The following is a 19,145-nucleotide window of genomic DNA, read 5'->3' as shown; positions in this document are numbered from 1 at the left end:
ATTATTCTGTATTTGACTGCGCAAGTGCTTTACAGAAGATTACAAATTTCTGTGGTTGACTTCTACTTCTCTGCAAGATGACTTGCTTTTCTGTTTTTCTTTGTTGCACATGTTTCCTGATGGACTTTGGAAAACCAATAATGTTTGCTGAACCTGTTTGTGTTATATGCCTTGAGTCACATGTTCCCTAATTGATTTAGTGGATGTTTACCCATATTTCTTCAGCTTTCCTTCGAAATAAGCACTGACAAGTAAGTAAGGAAAAGGGCTACTAACTGAGTTTACCAAGTTTCCTACTCTATCTGTGATATGTTACGACGCAAGCTTAAATGTGCAATGCTAGGGTTATCCGTTTAGATCTTATAAATTTTACATTCTGCTGTTAGCAATGTTGTCAAATACTTTCTCTTGTTCAGATTCTTATGTGAGCAATGCTAGTGTTAACTGCGAGCAATGCATACCCCTTGTGTGGTAATATATCTGAACTTGTTGTTGTATGTGCAGTAAGAGGAGGTTACAGATCTTAAAATGATGATACTATTAGTTGAAATTTGCCTCTGCATGCACCAGCTAGAATGGAATAGGATTAGCAAATGAAGTAACTACTCTCCTGTTTTGATCAAGGTAAGCATCACTACTTCTTTGCCATCATGATGAAATGCGCGAATATTTACAGGTTGCTTATCCATGTGTTTTGCATATATAATGAAGCTAGTAAGCAAAAAGGACAATGTTGGTTCTCTGATTGTGATAATTTGGACGTGACTCAGGATCTTATTATTTGGCTACAGAGATCTGGTTAGCACTATCCTAAAGAATTGTTTCTATTAGCCGAAGATTCTTAAAAAATGCTGGGTTGATATATAATGCTGCTTTAGTTGATAGCTGTGCAAATATGGAAGTTGTATATGATGCTGTTTTGCTTGATAGCTGTGCAAATATCCATGGCATTTTATCACTACATGTTGATACAGGTAAATAGTATAAGCAGCAGATTTTAGACTATGAATACCTGATATTTATTTTCTGTTTTACATTTTAATAGCTAGACAAGAATAGGAATATGCTGTGCAGTTGGATAATTTGTTCTATTTTCTCACTGCAGGCCGCGAGAGATATTTCACAAGGATGTCTTTCATATTCAACCATCGTGCAAGTCCTGTCTTGCTTAAAGGACATGAGGATGTCTTGATTGCTGGCTGTATGGAAGCACATCCACACATGTAACTCAGTCATGTGGGATACATATATATTGTGTCGGAATCTGATGAGTGTGTGCGTGTTGATGGATTTTCTTAGTAGGTATAGTGCTGCATCGCTCATTTTTGTTAATATGTTGTGGTTGTTATAGCAAGGAAGTTTCAGTTTTATCTCCACTTAAGTGATTGACATGGAAGTGAATGTGAAGCATCAGTAATTATCCTAGTTGGTGACAAGTAGAGCTAGCTGTATGCTCACTGTTTACATTACTTCTAACTTCTGTAAGTATGCTCACTGTTTATATTTTCTGAAAAAGGTGATCCTTGTCTTGACATTTTCTCATGTTCTGCCGAGCTGTTACTGATGGCCTGGTAATTCTGTAGTTACGAGAAGTCCATGCATTGTAGTAAATGTTTAATCTGCTTGAGGTTTCGTTTGCCACATTTTCAAACCAAGCAGTAGTCCATGCACTTCATTTTAGGCAAGTTAAAATTCTGCTGCCATACTATTACCGATGATCTAATCTGGCTATGTGCAATCAAATAAGCTCTTCAGAAAATTTGCCTATAGCAATAACATACTACCAGTCCGTAAGATTGATTAGTTGGAGGGGTCCGTAAGATGCTTCCGTGACCAGTCCGTAAGTCTAGCTTTTTTGCAGCGATATTTTACTGAAAAACTTCTTGATTCTGACAGCTGTGGGAGGTCCAGATACGGCTCTGATGAATCATCCCACTTCAGACTTCAGAGCGGATGAATAGCTAAAAGGTATCAAAGAGACATGCGAGTCTGCAGGAGTGTAATATTGTTGTTGTCCAACTAAAACTAAGTAATAAAGTGCTACAGAACACATCTCCTTATCAATATAACCATTCTCTTCTGGGATATGTTTGGGTTTCAATTTCATCATGCAGTTTGGTAATATATATCTGCACACCGCATTATATTTGACAAGCTACAGCAACTTGGGCACCACAGCAATTATCAGGTGCATGTTTCTACAGTGTCCAGCAATACTGACAACATGCATCGCATGGTCAAGAAATCGAGGCACAAGTAATAATCTAACAAAGTAGCACGTACTAACAATTAAGACATCGCTACAGATTAAAGAATTCACACACGTCCCTGTTTTGGAATCCAGTCCGTGATCATGCTGCCACATTAGTCATCTATCCTTCCCAGATCTATTTGTTGTGAAAATGTGCCTGCATATATCAAAAGGGAATAAAATTATAACCTACTCCCTCCGATCCATATTAATTGTTGCCACTTTAGTACATAAAGCAGTGACAATTAATATGGATCAGAGGGAGTAGTTCTTCAATGATATTTGGAAAACTAATGAAAGTTACCTAATTTTCTTTAGCTGGCTGGTTAGATCGTTGATCTCCATGAATGACAGCTTCAGTGACGATATAGTTCCGGGTACCTCTTGTGCTGCTAATTTCGACAATTTACGAGCTGCGATTTCCATCTGCTGCAGAGCCTATTCACAATGAACAAGAACAAGATGTATTGGCGAAAGAGTATTTTTGACTTCATGAGGAATATATAGCATTTATTCAGACGATTTACTCACTCTCCATGCTGGAAATGAGACGATAACTAGTGATAGAGCTGAGCTGATCACCTGAAATTAGGAGGAAAGTTGAACTCTACCGATTAGCAGTGTGTGCAAGGATTAGAATGAACTTTGACCATGATAAACAACAGATGCAGAATGGCCTAGGATTACAACACTCTACTACAGCATACAACCGAGCGATGCATGAGAAAACTGCCACAACTATAACTCAGTATGACCAAATATTTAGCAGCCATTTTAACTGAATGGCCAATTCTACTACAGGCTAGCATCCGTACAGGACAACTGAAACTAGCTTCATATTTCACCGAGCCATTTCAGCACATGAGCACAAATGCAGGGTGGCTTCATAGTGGAACCAAAAAAGGAACGACGAGGCGAAATGCACAGCAACCTGAGGGTGCTAATTGTCAACTTCAGTAGAACTTATCTGTACAACCAATAGTCAATAGATGCCATGCAGTTTCCCACATCGCCACACTGATAAGGAACTTCTAAAATTTTGCAAGTTTATTGTAAGATACCAGTTTAGACTCATCAATGCACAAATGCTTGTAAGTTCTACCCTTGTAAGTACTCACTCCGTCTGAAAAAGCTTGTCCCAAGCTTGTCTTTCAAATGGATGTATCTAGCACTAATTTGGTGCTAGATACATCCATTTGAGGGACAAGTTTTTTCGGACGGAGGGAGTAGTACTTGCTAACATGCTTAAGCCTAGGAAAGTATCTAACAGGCTCTCAGCTAATCTATGAATTCAAACCTTTTGCTATCCTATATCCATCAAGATCCCAAAATACTAAGCCCCTTAACATTTCAGATAAAGTCCATCTCCCCGCACAAAAAAAAAGTCCATCTGTCCAGGAATTTGATGTGTTCCTTGCAACATGGAGACTTGTGCTCAACTTGGTATGAGAATAATATAACCAATGTGGAAAACTGCAGAATTTGCTCATGAGTTAACCATTGTGTGGTCTATCGAGCAATCAAGAGCCGATAGCTCAATGCGAATGAAATGTTGAAGTGTATTGACACTTGACAGGTCTGTTGGTAACTTGTTAAGACACAAGGGACAAAATCCCCAATTAACGGAGGCATACCATGCCGAGCACGAAGAGGAGGAAAGCGAGCACCGTCGCGGCGTCCCTCCGGACGGTTCTGGCGGTAGGGGGCGGCGGCGGAGGTATCGAGTGCGCCGCTACGAGGCGCGGCCGGGTCTGCTGGCGCGCGCTGCCGCCACCGGCGGGGACGCTGGAGGAGGTCGGAGCGCATGTGGCCCTGACGGAGAGGCGGCAGCGCGGGTGCCCCGACGGCGGCGGGAGCTGCACCGCCGGCGAAGGGACGAAGAGCCAGCTGTAGGGTGCTGTGTGGGCGCCGCACGACATGAAAGGCAACGGGCTGAGAGGGAGAGCTGAGCAAGAGCATCTGCAATAACGCTGCTTGATCTGAACATATCTACACAACTAACCTGAATAAGTGAATATACTTGGCTAAGTTACAACTAAATCAAGACTAACAATCAGATGTACAGAGAAACACACGCTTTAAGGGTGTGTCTAGGGCACATCTAGATGTGCTTTAGTTATTGCACATTTAAGTGAGTGAATCAAGCATAAAAAGAAAAAAAAAGAAAATATTCACACAAATCTCAATGTACGATCAATGACATATGACTTAGATGTGCAATACTTATGGCACATCTAGATGTGCTTTAACAAAACTGTAACACAAAATACCTAAAGAATCACCAAGAAAAGGAAAGACCAAAGGAAGAAGAAATAAACGATAATCCTCGCGCTAACAATAATTGTCATGAAAAACGTTCGATTTGCCATGGTCAAAAATCTGGCATTCGATTTGTAGCAAAATGAAGAAATACTCCAGAAAGAAGCGTATATTGAATTGTTTGTTACGTCGTCGTATGTTTACAAATACAATAAACCTTTTTACAAACCATGTGTTGCCTATTCACTCTCGGTTCTCATCGTGCAAGCACTCCATTCTTCATTACACACGAAGGGCCATAATGGATACAAATGTACTTTTTTTCTTCAGAGTTCAAGCATCCATTTATTCTTTGTTTAAGAAAGAAATAAAAGGCTCTCTCTTTTGTTTCAGCTTTTTACCTATCAATTCCTTTACAGCAGGGCTCCCATGTCCAAGATACCCAAACTATTCTAGGATACGTGCGTGGAAACCTTCGGAAACATCACAGTGCTCTCGACTCCTCAAGCCGATTCCGCAAACCCGATTCTGTCCTTGCCGAAGTCGAACACGGTGTGGTAAGCGCCCATGAAGACATCCCCAAGAATCCTACAAGGGTTCATGGAAAATGTTGCACCTGCAAGAGGAGAAAAAAGGAGGCGAAATGAAGGTGGTGTGAGGTGTTATGCTGCATACCAGAGAGGACCACGTGGGGGCGGTATGTCGAATGCCATGAACCCACTGATGCAGACGGTTTGCCCTGATTGCTCCAGTTTCACAACGTACTGCAACACAGGTTTCACATAGTGTAAGGATGCATGGAGATGTGCAGCGATGGATATAGATGGGTACTAAACTTCAGAAGTTTGAAACCTTTTTTTCTCGAACATGCACCTAAATGCATGTTGTTGTGTATTAGAAGGAAACATCAAGATATGAAGCAGACTAGAATAGAGAAGAACAAACAATGAAGTCAATGGAATTTGCTTTCCAACAAAATTCAATCACATGCCATGTACTAATCGCCTCATCCTAAATCTCGATCCAAGAGATTCTCTTTTAAGAACTTGATCAATAGGTTTCTAAGTTTTGATTCAACCTATTTGTCTGTACATATATCTATCTCACTCTAAAGGTATAAGATTCCTAGGAAATATATATACTTCAAAATAACCTTCAAAAGTATTGTATGAACTACACAGATGTTCTAAGTTCGCCGATAACTTATTCACAGCATGCTGAGAAAATATTCATATGGTAAAGTAGATTGACTGTTTACCAAGGACAACATATGGTAAAATTATTGATTTACTGAACTAGAGAAATGAGCTGTAAGTAACCAAAAAAGCACCTGCTCTGGTGTTAGCACGAAAGTCTTGCTTGCGATGGTGAAAGCAAGATTCGGCATCTTTGACATCTCATGGCAGCTGACTGTTGACTCTCCATTTGGGCTCGGTAGACGCTCACACAGCTGGGAGATAAAAGGCAAAAATCTTGTCACAAATTACCCATTTTTTTCACGAATTACATTGCAGCAGAGAATGGAAAAGGGCAAAGCAGATCACAAAGGAAGTAACCTGGTTAGCATATTGCAATATCAGCTCCTTTGTTTTGTTTTCACGGAGCTGGTTCTCTATCCACACAACAGCCATCTCACAGGCTGTGCACATAACATCCGAGCCAACATTTTCTTTACCGACAACGGATTCAATCCCGTTGCTGCAAAAATATTATCCCATCGTGAAAAGGAGTTTAATAGTAGTACTGAAAGGGCAGGTTTATTCATGTAGATTACAACGTTCTGTCATAAGGAACTAACCTGACAGAGTGAGTACCATCAAACAAACACAGACCAATCTGACTGCAAACTTTCTGTGGCTGTGTCTGCACGAACATATTGCATTGTCACATCAGTTACAGTTCAGGGTTAATTCATAGAAGAACCATCTCACGAAAAACTCTTCCATGGATGGAAATTTGAACAAGGGATGGAAAGCAGAGAAAATGGCAAACCTGTGCTATTAACAATTCTAGGATCATCTCTCCGTACTGGCTCACCACCTCTTTACATTCGGTGCTGATAATTCCCTCAGCTCCAATTGCATGGTTCACCTGCGCAACTATAGCCTGCAAACATCACAACATAGGCAACCATTTAGTCATGCCATATTGGCATAGGCCATAATCTAGTTCAGTACTTCAAGGCCTTCACTATATTTGACAGATACCAGACACTATCTAGCATTCAGCTTCATTCAAAAGTAATTAATCCAGTGATCAGTAACTCCCGCTTAGCAACGAAATCTGTGGTTCAGTGGCCATGCTCATACAAATACAGAATAAATACGGAAAATATTTGGATAACTAATTTCAAGATATCGATGCATACTGTTGGGCCAGCCAGCAGGGAAGTCCCAGAGTCCACAATAGCAGCACAGCCTTTTGCACAGAAGCCAGTAGAGTGGCCATCAATCAAGAGATCACCCATGTTAAACTGCCAGTAACCTTTGCGGCTCACAGGGACATAGGTGTGGTTTCCCTTATAGTGATCCGGGTCCATGCCACCGAAGACGAGCTCACCGCCAGAAAGTGCATCAGAATCCCGGTTAAGCCAAAATGAGAATACGTCGTCAGCGAGCAACTTCTGCTCTTGCATGCTCAGCCTGTTGTCGCACAAAAGATAAAGGACTTGTTCAGTTAATAAACTGGCGATGTGGCTGATGTGATTGTAGACAAACGGTCTAAATAACTTGACGACGTACCATACTGGAGGGGCTTTTCCAACGGAGATGTCAGGGTAGCCAAGGCCAAGGATGCCATCAAACTTCCCGACGATAAAACTAACACTTGTTTCACGTGTTGTCTCGATGAATTTCTGAGATGAGAAAATAAATTGAAGCATTTTAGAGTTGTACTAGGTGAAGGTTAACATGAGGAATTATTATACTCAACTTCTAAGTTACCTGATTTTTCACAACAAGGTCCCCAACCAACACATTATCATTGCTGAAAAATCCAGAGATTGCTCCAGAACCATATGTAATTTTGCAAGTCTCACCTGAATAATTTCAACAGAGAACACATATGAAATTCAGCAATAATCTCGTGAATAGCGCAAACATGCGATCCTGACTTCAGAAAAGCGAATCATACCATCTGCTTTGTAAGTGCTTGACTTGCTCGACTTGTATTTGGGGTGGAGGTAGCATGCTATCTGCAGTCCATTTGCATTCATATCAAGGAAAAGAAAAAACATAACGTACAAGACTGCCACAGGTTAAAGCACACATGAATTCGGTAAATTTGCGGCATGAACACTGACCGAGAAATAGCATTTCGCCGAGGGAACCCAGAGGTTGGAGCTCCCGGTGTCAAATATCACTGTGAAATTCTGCGGCGGCGTGCCGAGGCCGATGACCCCATAGTACTGTGTGTTGAGGTAGTCGACAAGAGGCACGATGTCGCTGTCTGAATCGCCGCTCTTCAGTCGGAGGGCATCGTGCTGCCTCGCGGCCTTTGCTGCGGCCAGAGATTCATGGGTCAAGCTCTTCTTGTTGAGGTTGATCCTAAGCAGTCCATCACGCGAGGAAGCGTGGTGCGGCACGGCGCATGAAAGAGCCCACAGACAGGTGGTCACCAGTAATAGGAGCCTCTGCCCCATGGTCTCAGAAACTCAAAAGAACCTGATGTAAAAAAAAATCAGCCGCAGTTAGCCAATTCATCCTTGTTCATGTGTGGTTGAAGCCAACTTGGAAGTCAAACAGTGATATGTGCCATTCAGGACACAGAACCCAAATTCTCAGATAAACGAGCAAATTTTACAACTCTGGCAACGCCCTTCTATAACTTCCCCTGAAACAGGGGAACTGGCAACAACTACTACTAGTATGTATGTCATCAGATTTATTGCAGATTCAGTACAGTTTTTCAGTGCAGTAGAAACCATAGCAGTTTATATCATCAGGATTTGCACCAACCAAACTGACATATAGGCAAATCACACAACACACCCATCCATCCATCCAAGAACAGCAAGTGGCATATATATGGACCAAGCTTGGACTCCCAAGAACTAAAAACGGATTGAACCTAACAGCCAAACTGATGTGTGGTGACGGCAAGCAAGAGGTCAATTTTATACTAGTACTGCCGGCATCAGTAACTAGATAGAGCAGATGCTTGGCTTAATCGGTGAAGGAAATCCCTTACCTCGCCTGCGTCGGCGCGTCGGCAAGCTCCTCCACTCCCAACTTCCAGGGAAGGGATAGCAGACGGGGGGCGTTGCGAGTGAGACGGCGGCGAAGTCAAGGAGGAGGAGGAGGGGGAAAGGGAGAAGCAAGAAAGAAAGGAAGAGACGCACCCGCCAATCACACGAGGGAGAGTGCGCGCGGCATATTCCTTCCTCTCCGGAGGCAGCTGAGTTCATGAAACGTGTCGCTCGGCCGTGGGCCCGGATGGGATATGGGCCCGCATGTAGGTGGCTGGATTGGCGGACGGGTGAGACGAACGGATGGAACGGAGACATCGGGGCCGGAGAGGAGAGGAGAATTGAAGGCGCGCGACTCACGAGAGCAACGTGTTGCCGGTGGCGTGCTGCGCCACTGCGATCTTTTTTATTTTAATTTTGTTTTGTACTCCTATATAACTCCCGATTTTTTTAGGGATCGTATATAACTCACTCCCGAATTAAGTGCGGTGGTATTTCGTGGGTCACGTTCTTTTTTTTCGTGGGCCACGTTCTTTTTTTAAGTGCGGTGGTATTTCGTGGGCCATGTGAGCTGGGAGTACGCTTCCTGGGCTCTCTGTTTGCGTTGCTCTATCTCCGTGGACTCCCGTATTTTGCGAGCTAGTGTGTCTTTTTTACGAAGATTTGAGCCCATTTGCAGTAACTGATGGGCCTATTTTTTGCGCCAGCAGCCCGTAGTCCTCCTTCCGGGCCAAGTCCATGTTACATTCTCTCTCTATTTTTTTCAGAAAAAGAAAAAAAAACTTCTCTGAAATTGGTTATGTTATTCAGAGTTAAGGGGTAGGTGGTTTATCTACCATGCATAGATCCACCGTTCATGGTTATTTTGAGATCCGTGTTACCATTGTGGTTGTTGTAAAATTTTATTTGTTTTAAAATGTTACATTTTTTTCTTGCTTCAATATGTATCATCATGTTTCTTTGCGTACCAACAAAAGCTAATACACTCATTTAAAAAAAAGGTAATACACTTGTTTTGGTTCGCTGGTAGACGAGGATATTACATAATGAAACATTAAGATGCACTTTCGAACGAGAGGGAGAACACAATGTTAAGCTTTAAAACAAGATAAGTTCTAAAAAAATTAAAAGTAGCACACATCTTAAAGTAACCATGGACAGTGAATCATTTTTTTAATTACATGAAAAATTTGTATATAATGTGTAAACATTTTTTGTACACATGACTAACATTTTCCGTACACATGTTTAACATGTTCTACTTTTTTTGTTTGACATTCATACTCCCTCCATTCCAAAATATAGTGCGCCCGCGCTTCCCAAGGTCCAACTTTGACCATAAATTTAACCAACGAGACCAACTGCGGCGGGAAAAAAAAATATATAATTGAAAACTTCTTTCGAATACGAATTCACTGATATAATGTTTGCTCCCGCCGCAATCGGTCTTGATAGTCAAATTTACGGTCAAAGTTGAAGCACGAGGATAGAGGAAGCACTACATTATGGAATGGAGGGAGTACATTTTTGGCGTGCATCAAAAACATTTTTGCACATATTTTAACATTTTCAAATGCAAGACTATTTTAAAATGTAAATTTGATTTTGTAATATACTCCCTCCGTCCCGAAAAACATGTCGCAGGCTCAGTTCATTTGTAATTTTGCTAAAAAGCCCTCGCAGATTTAAAACCATCTCAAATAAGTCCCTCCATCCCCGTCTTCTTCCTCCGCCTTCCTCCACCGTCGACAGGGGCCGGCGCCGCCCAGCTGCGCGATTCGCCGCCCACCAGGAAGTCCTCCGCTGCCGTCGCCACGTACCTGCGCCCGCCTCAAGCTCCAGCGCGTCCTCCTTGAGCTCCCGCGGATCCTCCTCGAGCTCCCGCGCGTGCGCCGCCGTAGTTCCTCCCGGCCGTGATCCCCTTCGGGTGTCGCCGGAAACTGGACCAGGAGCTCGCGTGCTTCCTCCTCGATCTCCCGCGCGAGCCCCTGCTGCTCCTTCTCCCCTGCCCGCGCGCCCGTGCGGCTGCTTCTCCCCTGCCGCCGGTGGAGCTCGTCGGCCTTTGCTGCTGCTCGTCTGCCCCGACGCTGCCCGTGCGGCAGGGCCGTCGCCGCCGCTGCTTCCCTGACGCTGCTCCATCCCCGCCCAATCGAGGTGATTTCTCCTGCCACGAGAAACAAATTGATTCCAGTGTCAAGCAAAGTGATTCCTGTACATGATTCCAATATTTTTGGAAACAAATTGATTCCAATGAGAAAATCAAGCAAAGTGATTCCAGAATTTTTGGAAACAAATTGATTCTAGTGTAATTAGTGAGAAATTCAAGAAAATTGATTCTAGTGAGGCGCAGGACCTGGTACTCTGCTCCCGTGAGCCTGCCCGTCGTGCTGCTACTCTGCTCCTGCTAACTGCTTGCAGTGCTGCTGCTGCTGATGCTCCATCACCCGTGCTGCTGCTGCTGACCATCTACTGTTGATCCAAGTGACCGTGGTGCTAATGTCTGATCTCTGAAGAAGGTACTGCTACCTAAAAATTGTGTGCCTGATAGATCAAATGACTGTGTTGCTTTACAGTCAAATTTAAAAATCTCTATTACTGTAATTTCAGTAGATCAAATGATTCAAATCCATTTACTGTTACAAGATCCTGAAAATTCAAATTCAGTCACTGTTACAACCCCAAAAAGAATTTATGGGTGCCTGATAGATTAAAATTTTAAATTGTGTGGTTGATAGTGTTGGAAGCAATTGTGTGTGACTGTTGACTGCAAATTTTCTGAATGCAAATTTGTAATGCATGAAACATAAAGGCACATATTCACACTAAATCAGTTTCGACAGTGTCAAAGCATACAATAGTAGTGACAGTAATTTTGATAATTCAAGCAAATTAATTGAACCTATCTATGCTTGACATGGCACAGAAAAAATCAGTAGATGCAGAGCAATTATGATCTGAACAAACACTGTCTCTAGAACTATTACTAGAGGAACTATTGTAAGTAGAGTAAAGTTGGTGGTGAATGAAGGGAAAATACATGGGCCAGTTGTTAAGCCAGGCAGAACAAGATGATTTAGTGGCATTAGCACTTTAGCAGAGCACATCACAGTTCAGAGAAAAAGAAGGAAAAACCTACTCCAAAGTAGCAGAAATAAGACAAATTCATTCATGGCAGTAAAAAAGAGGTTAGGAGCAGAATCATAAGATGATAAGTAGAGTAGTTATATATGGCACTTGCTAGAGGAACTGCTACTAGCTCTGGGACCTCTATCAGTACTAGAGGAACAAACAAGAGAATGGCTGTAGAAACTACTATAAGTAGAGTAAAATTCAGTTAAAACTACTGTAAGTAGAGTAACTTCAGTTAAAACTACTGTACGTAGAGTAAAGTTCAGCAAAACTACTCTAACTAGAGTAAAATTCAGTAAACTGGATTAGTTTGACATGAAGGTACACTGAATGCATTTCTCTGACAAAATCCTGTTACAGACATTGACAATATATACACATACAGAAAGTAACTTCCCATTGGAAGTCAAGAAAAGCAAGCAAGCAAGAAAGGAACAAGACATGGTCAAAATTCAGTTAAGATACATACAGTAAAATCCAATTGTATGACAGGAGTTGAAATCCAATTCTTTCTAAAATGACAGGAGTTGGAAGTTTCATAAGAAATGAAATGGTGTTACAAAGGCTCCTGTCATAACATTTCTTAGTCAGTAGTTCACATTTTTGTAATGGTTGCAAAGCTCCTGTCATTCTACTCATTTTTGTGTGTATATCCTTGTTATGGTACCATGATGTACTCATCTTTTGTCATTGCTAGCAGGAGTATGGATTTGAACATGATGCCTCTAGAGGAAGACGATGAAGGTATTAATTTGAATTTGATGCCTCAAGAGGAAGAACCTCAAGTGGCAGAGAATGTAGTTATGGATTTGAACTTGATGCCTCAAGAGGAAGACGATGAAGATATGAACTGGATGCCTCAAGAAGATGAAGGGAAAGAGGATGCAACTCAAGAGGAAGAGGATGAAGTTATGAATTGGATACTTCAAGAGAAGAGAAGAGAATTGTCAAATAAGGAGAGGCATGGTGTTTACTTTGCCTTGCTGGTAATCAAGCTCAGAGATGGGTCTGTTCAACCAGACGACAAGCTGCTGGTCTCAAACCTGTTGGACATAAGTGTATGATCTGTTGAAAGAATCTGGGAACAGGCTAAAAAGCAAATTGCCGATGGCAAAGAAGTAGATGTCTCAAGCAAGAAGCCAGGAAGATCCGGCCGAAAGATAAAGGAGCTAGATCTAGAGAGGACCTCAACAATCCCACTGAATAAAAGAAGAACAATTCGATCTCTGGCACGGTCTCTAGGTGTGGCCCGATCGACCCTACATAAGAGGTTCCAGTTGAATGAGCTCAACCGCATCACAAGCACCGTGAAGCCTCACCTCAAGCTAGAGAACAAGCTCGCGAGATTGAAATTTTGTATGTCCATGGTCGATGAAAATTCGATCTCAACTTCTCGGGCTATGTTAAAACCAATGACGAATATGGTTCACATCGATGAGAAGTGGTTTGACATGACGAGAGTGAAGAATAGTTACTATGTACTTCCAGGAGAACCTGAACCGAAGCGCACCGTGTCAAACACTCACAGCATTGGGAAGGTGATGTTCCTAACAGCTGTTGCCAAGCCTCGATATAACAATGAGGGGGAGCTAACATTCGATGGGAAGATCGGCATTTGGGCATTTGTCGAAGAGACTGAGGCGAAGCGGACAAGTCAAAACAGAACAAAGGGAACAAAAGTGTTGACATCAGTGAAAGTAACCAGGCCTGTGTGCAGAGATTATCTAATCAATAAGGTTATCCCGGCAATTCAGGATAAGTGGCCTGACGATGATGAGGGGGCGACAATATTCATCCAACAGGATAACGCAAAGCCTCATGTCCTTCCCAATGATGTAGCTTTTCGAGAAGCTGTGGAACAAACTGATCTTGACATCCGATTGCTACAACAGCCCCCAAATAGCCCTGAGTTAAATTGTTTGGACCTCCGCTTCCATACCTCTCTCCAGTCTCTAACCAACTGCAGGTCACCTACAAACATCCAGGAACTGGTACAGGGTGTGGAAGAGGAATTCGAGAACTACGATCCTGACAAGTTGCACAGAAGCTTTATCACATTAGAAGCAGTTATGTTTGAAGTTATGAAAGCCAAAGGAGGAAATCAATATAAGTTGCCCCACTTGCACAAGGATCGCGTTCAGAATGCTGGAATGGAAATAACCGGTGTATATTGCGACAGTCGGGTAGTTGTTGATACGAGGGCCATTATAGAAGAAATGGAAATTGCAATAGGAAAAGAAAATGAAAGGAAAGAATTAGCTAGAGAAGGGAAACGAAAGAAAAGTAAAGGGAAGGGAAGGGAAGAAGTGGCCAGAGAAAGGAAAAGAATGTAGTCAAGAGGGGGCAAAGAGGCCCTTATGTCATGTAGTCAGGTGCTCCTTGTGTATGTCTTGTGTAATCTTGTGTCAAGAGGGGACAAAGATGCCCTTATGTCATGCCCTTGTGTATGCCTTGTCTAATCCTTGTATATCAACTCCTTGTTGGAATTTATTGGAATTATCTGGGTTATTTGGATTAATTGAATTATCTGGGTTATTTGAATTAATTTGGGTTATTTGAATTAATTTGGGTTATTTGGATTAATTTTAGTTATTTGAATTAATTTGGGTTAGTGGACTGAAATTTTTGCTTGACAACTACAGCAACTAATGAGGCAAGCAAGGCCTTTGCTAATCCCATATCATCAGTAGATGATATGTACTGATGATATGGTATGAGATTATCTTCTACTGCAATTGCAATCTAGCTTTAGTAAAAAAAGCAAGAGTCCCTTGTATGGGGTTAACTGAAGACTGAGCATGTTCTAAAGTTTTGAAATAAGAGGTCCATTTAGCATGGAACAAATAAAAGGACAGTGGATGACAAGAATCTAGCATATCACATGGGATGGATCAGCTAAAATAAGAAAGACCATCTCAAGAATAGTCACAAGGAGTATTACTGTATATTCTAATTTACTGAAATTATTGGCATAACAAAAACAGATATGCAGTGGACATGTTTGGTACAGTAAATAAATATGCAGTCATAGCAAGGATAGATTAGATAATGAGAGGAGTAGCACTGGATTAATCCATCTCAAGGTCCTGGCTAATTAGCTATCAGTATATATTTCCCAGCTTCTTAATTAGCTATCAGTATATAAGTACAGCCTTATACTCTCTCCTTCATGATCTAAACATATACAGCCTTGGGTAGTTTAATTTCTCAGCAACTATAGTCTACTGATTAATTGCCTTGGACATGTTTAATTTCTCAGCCTTGAGATTGAATAATTTGAGTGCAACTGCAAAACTCCTATTGGCACTGCTGCTGCTTGGCACATCCATCAAGATGGCCTAGTAAGTGGATCATGAATTGAAACGGTTTTGGAAAATTTGCCAACACAATTTGTTCTACTGGATCTACAGTAAATAAATTTGAGAACACATTTTCTTCAGTCCCTCACTGACAACACAAATTTTTTGGATGCATTCAACTTGAACATGGAGTATTTTCAGCAAAAAAAAACTTATGGCAGCATTTTCTGCAAAAATTAAATGGAAAAGGCTCAAGATGATTAATCATGACTACTGTCACATGACAGATTACTCCTGTACACTATTGTGCCATTTTATAAGTGCATACTAGTTCTATAAGTGCACACTAATTCTAGAAGTGCAGATGTTTAGTTGTGACATTATACAGGAGGAATATTCAGTCTAATTCAGCAGTTGAGAATGCAGTTGTTTAGTGCAGTTGAAAATGCAGCAATTCAGGAATCACCTGAATCAATTCAGACCACTGCTGAAGATGTCCTTGAACTGCCACTCCTTCCACCTGAAGATGTTGCCACTCCTTCCAATCACAAACTTTCAGACCAAAGCACACACAACAATCCACCAGAAGATGTCGTCACTCCTCGAACTGCCACCACACGCGCCCAATCGTCGGCCTTGAGCGAAGCCGCCGAAAATCGACCTACTCAGTCACCATTAACCATTGCTAAGTTTCAGAGTTCATTTTAGAAAAGAAAAAACAAAGTTTCAGAGTTCATTTCAGAAATGAAAAAACGAAGTTTCAGAGTTTGGAGTTGGGATGGATGGGGTGAGGGGCGAACCTGGGCTTGCGCCGACGGCCGCCCTCACGGAGTCGCCGATGCCGCTTCTCCCTGGAAATAGAGTTTGCGGCGAGCTGAGGGGCAAACCCCCGGTAGCCGCACGAAGACGAGCTCACGGAGTTGCCTCCCCACCCCGCAACACACAGAGGGGTTAATGCACGGAGACGAGCTCGCTGACGTCGCCCATCGGCTTCTCCCCGGAGACAGAGCTCGCGCCGCCGCTCGAGTCACTGGCTGCGCCGCCGGCTTGTCCCTATCCTCGAATGCATGTAGAAATCTAGGATGGTGAAGAAGAAATTGGGTGGACATGGCCCGAATAATCCAAGAAGATAAAAGAAGAAATTGTACGGGCGCGGTAGATCAAAGGGAGGAGAAGGGGAAAAAGGAGACCTTTGACTCCGGTGGGCAACTTGGTGAGCTCCTCCACTTGCCTCTTTGCAATCCGCCGAGTAGCCGCCGCGCCAGGAATGCGAGAAAGGAGGGCGCCCCGCTGCCGTGCCCCGGTGAGGTAAACACATGGCCGTCGGACAGGAACGGCAGGAGGATCGACAAAAAAACGTGCTTCACATTGGGGAACGAGGCGGGGAACGATGCGGCATGGGGCATGAGGCGGGAGGGGTGGTGGCAGCGGGGGCGGCGTGGGGCGGGAGGAGCGGTGGCGGAGAGGGGCGGCGGGGGCGGCGTGGGGCGGGAGGAGCGGTGGCGGAGAGGGGCGACAAGGTTCGGCCGGGAGAGAGTGAGAGCGAGAGCGAGGAAGAAGAGGGACCTCGGGTTCGGTCGGGAAAACGTGGAGGACTAAATTGCAAATATCCACTCGCGACATGTTTTTCGGGACGGAGGGAGTATTACGTTTTTGTTTGTTTTCTCGCTGTTTATTCACATTTTCTGATTTTCATTTTTTGCTTTATTTTTAATATGTTTATTTTTCGAAATATTCTAAATATGTACTCCCCCCGTCCCGAAAAACATGTCGCGAGTGGATATTTGCAATTTAGTCCTCCACGTTTTCTCGACCGAACCCGAGGTCCCTCTTCTTCCTCGCTCTCGCTCTCACTCTCTCCCGGCCGAACCTTGCCGCCCCTCTCCGCCACCGCTCCTCCCGCCCCACGCCGCCCCCGCCGCCCCTCTCCGCCACCGCTCCTCCCGCCCCACGCCGCCCCCGCTGCCACCACCCCTCCCGCCTCATGCCCCACGCCGCATCGTTTCCCGCCTCGTTCCCCAACGTGAAGCACGCGTTTTTTTGTCGATCCTCCTGCCGCTCCTGTCCGACAGCCATGTGTTTACCTCGCCGGGGCACGGCAGCGGGGCGCCGTCCTTTCTCGCATTCCTGGCGCGGTGGCTACTCGGCGGATTGCAAAGAGGCAAGTGGAGGAGCTCACCGAGTTGCCCGCCGGAGTCAAAGGTCTCCTTTTCCCCCTTCTCCTCCCTTTGATCTACCGCGCCCATACAATTTCTTCTTTTATCTTCTTGGATTGTTTGGGCCATGTCCACCCAATTTCTTCTTCACCATCCTATATTTCTACAGGCATTCGAGGATAGGGACAAGCCGGCGGCGCCGCCAGTGACTCAAGCGGCGGCGCGAGCTCTGTCTTCGGGGAGAAGCCGATGGGCGACGTCAGCGAGCTCGTCTCCGTGCGTTAACCCCTCTGTGCGTTGCGGGGTGGGGAGGCAACTCCGTGAGCTCGTCTTCGTGTGGCTACCGGGGGTTTGCCCCTCAGCTCGTCGCAAACTCTATTTCCAGGGAGAAGCTATCAGGACCCCGATTCTAAGTCACATCGATCTAGCCGGTAACACCTCATATCACTTTGCGGCTTCACGCACGGTATTCCCACGGGTGTCGCCTTACCATGGCCCGGGACCGTTTGCGCCTTTTGGATCACGTATATGATAGTGTCGCTAGCATCCATATGACAGAGGACCCGGGCCGACATGGCTAGTCATGAACCCAAAGCGGCACTAACCTATGGGAACAGGCATACATGAATCACATCGAGCATGTCGGTCAGCAACGTGTGAATCCGGGCTGTAGCACTGGGCTAACAGGACTCCGGGAACCTGGGCTGTAGCAGCTAGGCAGGACTCCGGATGTCACCGCGTGACATTTCCCCGAAGGGACAGACACAGGAACGAAGTGAAACACATGCCGGCCAGTCAAGTGTCCTGAGCAGTAGTGCTGGGCTAACAGGACTCCAGTGAACCGGGCTGTAGCGGACTACTATGGCTCATGGAAGCACTAGACTACATTTCCCCATAAGAGAGGCTGCCAAGGATAAACAACTAGATTGACGGATCCCACACATACCAAGCATTTCAATCATACACACAATATGCTCGATATCTGTAAATACAACATGGCATCACAACATAACTCTACAACTCAAGTATTATTCATTAGGCTCCGAGGAGCGAGAAATACAAACATGGGTCTCATGACCCAACATTCAGAGCATACAAACCAAAGCACATGCGGAAGCTTAACATGTCTGAGTACAAACATCTATAAATGAAAAATGCTGAGAAGCCTGACTATCTACCAGATCCTGCCGAGGGCACAAGATCGAAGCTGAGGTATCAGGCTAAACGTCGAAGTCCACGCGGAACTACTAGCGAGACTGAAATCTCTCTGCAAAACATAAATTAAGCAAACGTGAGTACAAAGGTACTCAGCAAGACTTACATCAGAACTAACTACATATGCATTGGTATCAACAAGGGGTGGTGGTGGAGTTTAACTGCAGCAAGCCAACTTTGACTTAGTAGCTAACCTGAACTACGACCGCAAGCAACTCTTTTGAGGTGGCGCACACGAGTCCACATATTCACCATTCAATACACCACTATGGATCCGCTCCCGTCTCCCTACGAGAAGGCCATCCATGGCACTCACACTTATCTTGCGAGTTTTAGAGTATCCACTTTCACTTGTCTATGAACTGTTATAGGCAACCCAGAAGTCCTTTACCGCGGACACGGCTATTCGAATAGATCATTTATAACCCTTCAGGGGTGTACTTTTTCACACACGCTCTCACCACTTACCGCCGTTTACACGACATGTACTCGGCAACTTTCAAGCGGAAGCCCAACGAGGGTGTCGGCCACGGCCTACCTAAACACTCAAGTCTCTAGTCCAGGTTTATCGCCTATCCAGGTTCCATCCGCAGGGAGTCCGGCCGAGGTTTCCACATACGGCCCCGGACGATGTGTACAGGGTTCCGAGA

The 19,145-nt window shown here is 44.1% G+C and overlaps 3 protein-coding genes and 1 long non-coding RNA gene across 6 annotated transcripts; 1 reads left to right on the top strand and 3 right to left on the bottom strand.

Annotated features, from left to right (window-relative positions):
* Positions 1-2,057: 2,057 nt before the first annotated feature.
* Positions 2,058-4,307, bottom strand: LOC125547705 (uncharacterized). Its single transcript, XM_048711510.2, has 4 exons — positions 3,886-4,307; positions 2,783-2,833; positions 2,556-2,689; positions 2,058-2,408 (listed from the first exon to the last, which is right to left on the bottom strand). The coding sequence occupies exons 1-4, from the start codon at positions 4,168-4,170 to the stop codon at positions 2,369-2,371; spliced, it is 510 nt and encodes a 169-aa protein (XP_048567467.2). The 5' UTR covers positions 4,171-4,307; the 3' UTR covers positions 2,058-2,368.
* A 354-nt stretch (positions 4,308-4,661) lies between these two features.
* Positions 4,662-8,968, bottom strand: LOC125547693 (aspartic proteinase). Its single transcript, XM_048711500.2, has 12 exons — positions 8,699-8,968; positions 7,812-8,172; positions 7,643-7,703; positions 7,453-7,547; positions 7,252-7,364; positions 6,879-7,152; positions 6,503-6,616; positions 6,309-6,373; positions 6,067-6,208; positions 5,841-5,960; positions 5,186-5,274; positions 4,662-5,098 (listed from the first exon to the last, which is right to left on the bottom strand). The coding sequence occupies exons 2-12, from the start codon at positions 8,148-8,150 to the stop codon at positions 5,014-5,016; spliced, it is 1,497 nt and encodes a 498-aa protein (XP_048567457.1). The 5' UTR covers positions 8,151-8,172; positions 8,699-8,968; the 3' UTR covers positions 4,662-5,013.
* Positions 8,969-10,607: 1,639 nt separating this feature from the next.
* LOC147990107 (uncharacterized) lies at positions 10,608-16,593 on the bottom strand. 3 transcript variants are annotated; one of them, XR_015619290.1, is made up of 5 exons: positions 16,315-16,593; positions 15,925-16,201; positions 15,591-15,785; positions 11,050-11,222; positions 10,608-10,860 (listed from the first exon to the last, which is right to left on the bottom strand). It is a non-coding gene; the product is annotated as an uncharacterized LOC147990107 (long non-coding RNA). The 3 variants fall into 3 exon arrangements; XR_015619291.1 differs by having other exon boundaries at positions 15,925-16,177; XR_015619289.1 differs by lacking the exon at positions 16,315-16,593 and having other exon boundaries at positions 15,925-16,301.
* Positions 12,830-14,602, top strand: LOC147990108 (uncharacterized). The gene has a single exon (XM_087547613.1). It carries the CDS (start codon positions 13,184-13,186, stop codon positions 14,156-14,158), a length of 975 nt encoding a protein of 324 aa, XP_087403739.1. The 5' UTR covers positions 12,830-13,183; the 3' UTR covers positions 14,159-14,602.
* Positions 16,594-19,145: the final 2,552 nt, after the last annotated feature.

The sequence above is a fragment of the Triticum urartu genome, chromosome 1A (assembly GCF_056163025.1).
Source record: "Triticum urartu cultivar PI428250 chromosome 1A, HENAU_Tu73, whole genome shotgun sequence".
NCBI classification, from domain to species: Eukaryota; Viridiplantae; Streptophyta; class Magnoliopsida; order Poales; family Poaceae; genus Triticum; species Triticum urartu.
The sequence above is the reverse complement of the archived record's forward strand: the minus strand, read 5'-3'. Positions and strand labels throughout refer to the sequence as shown.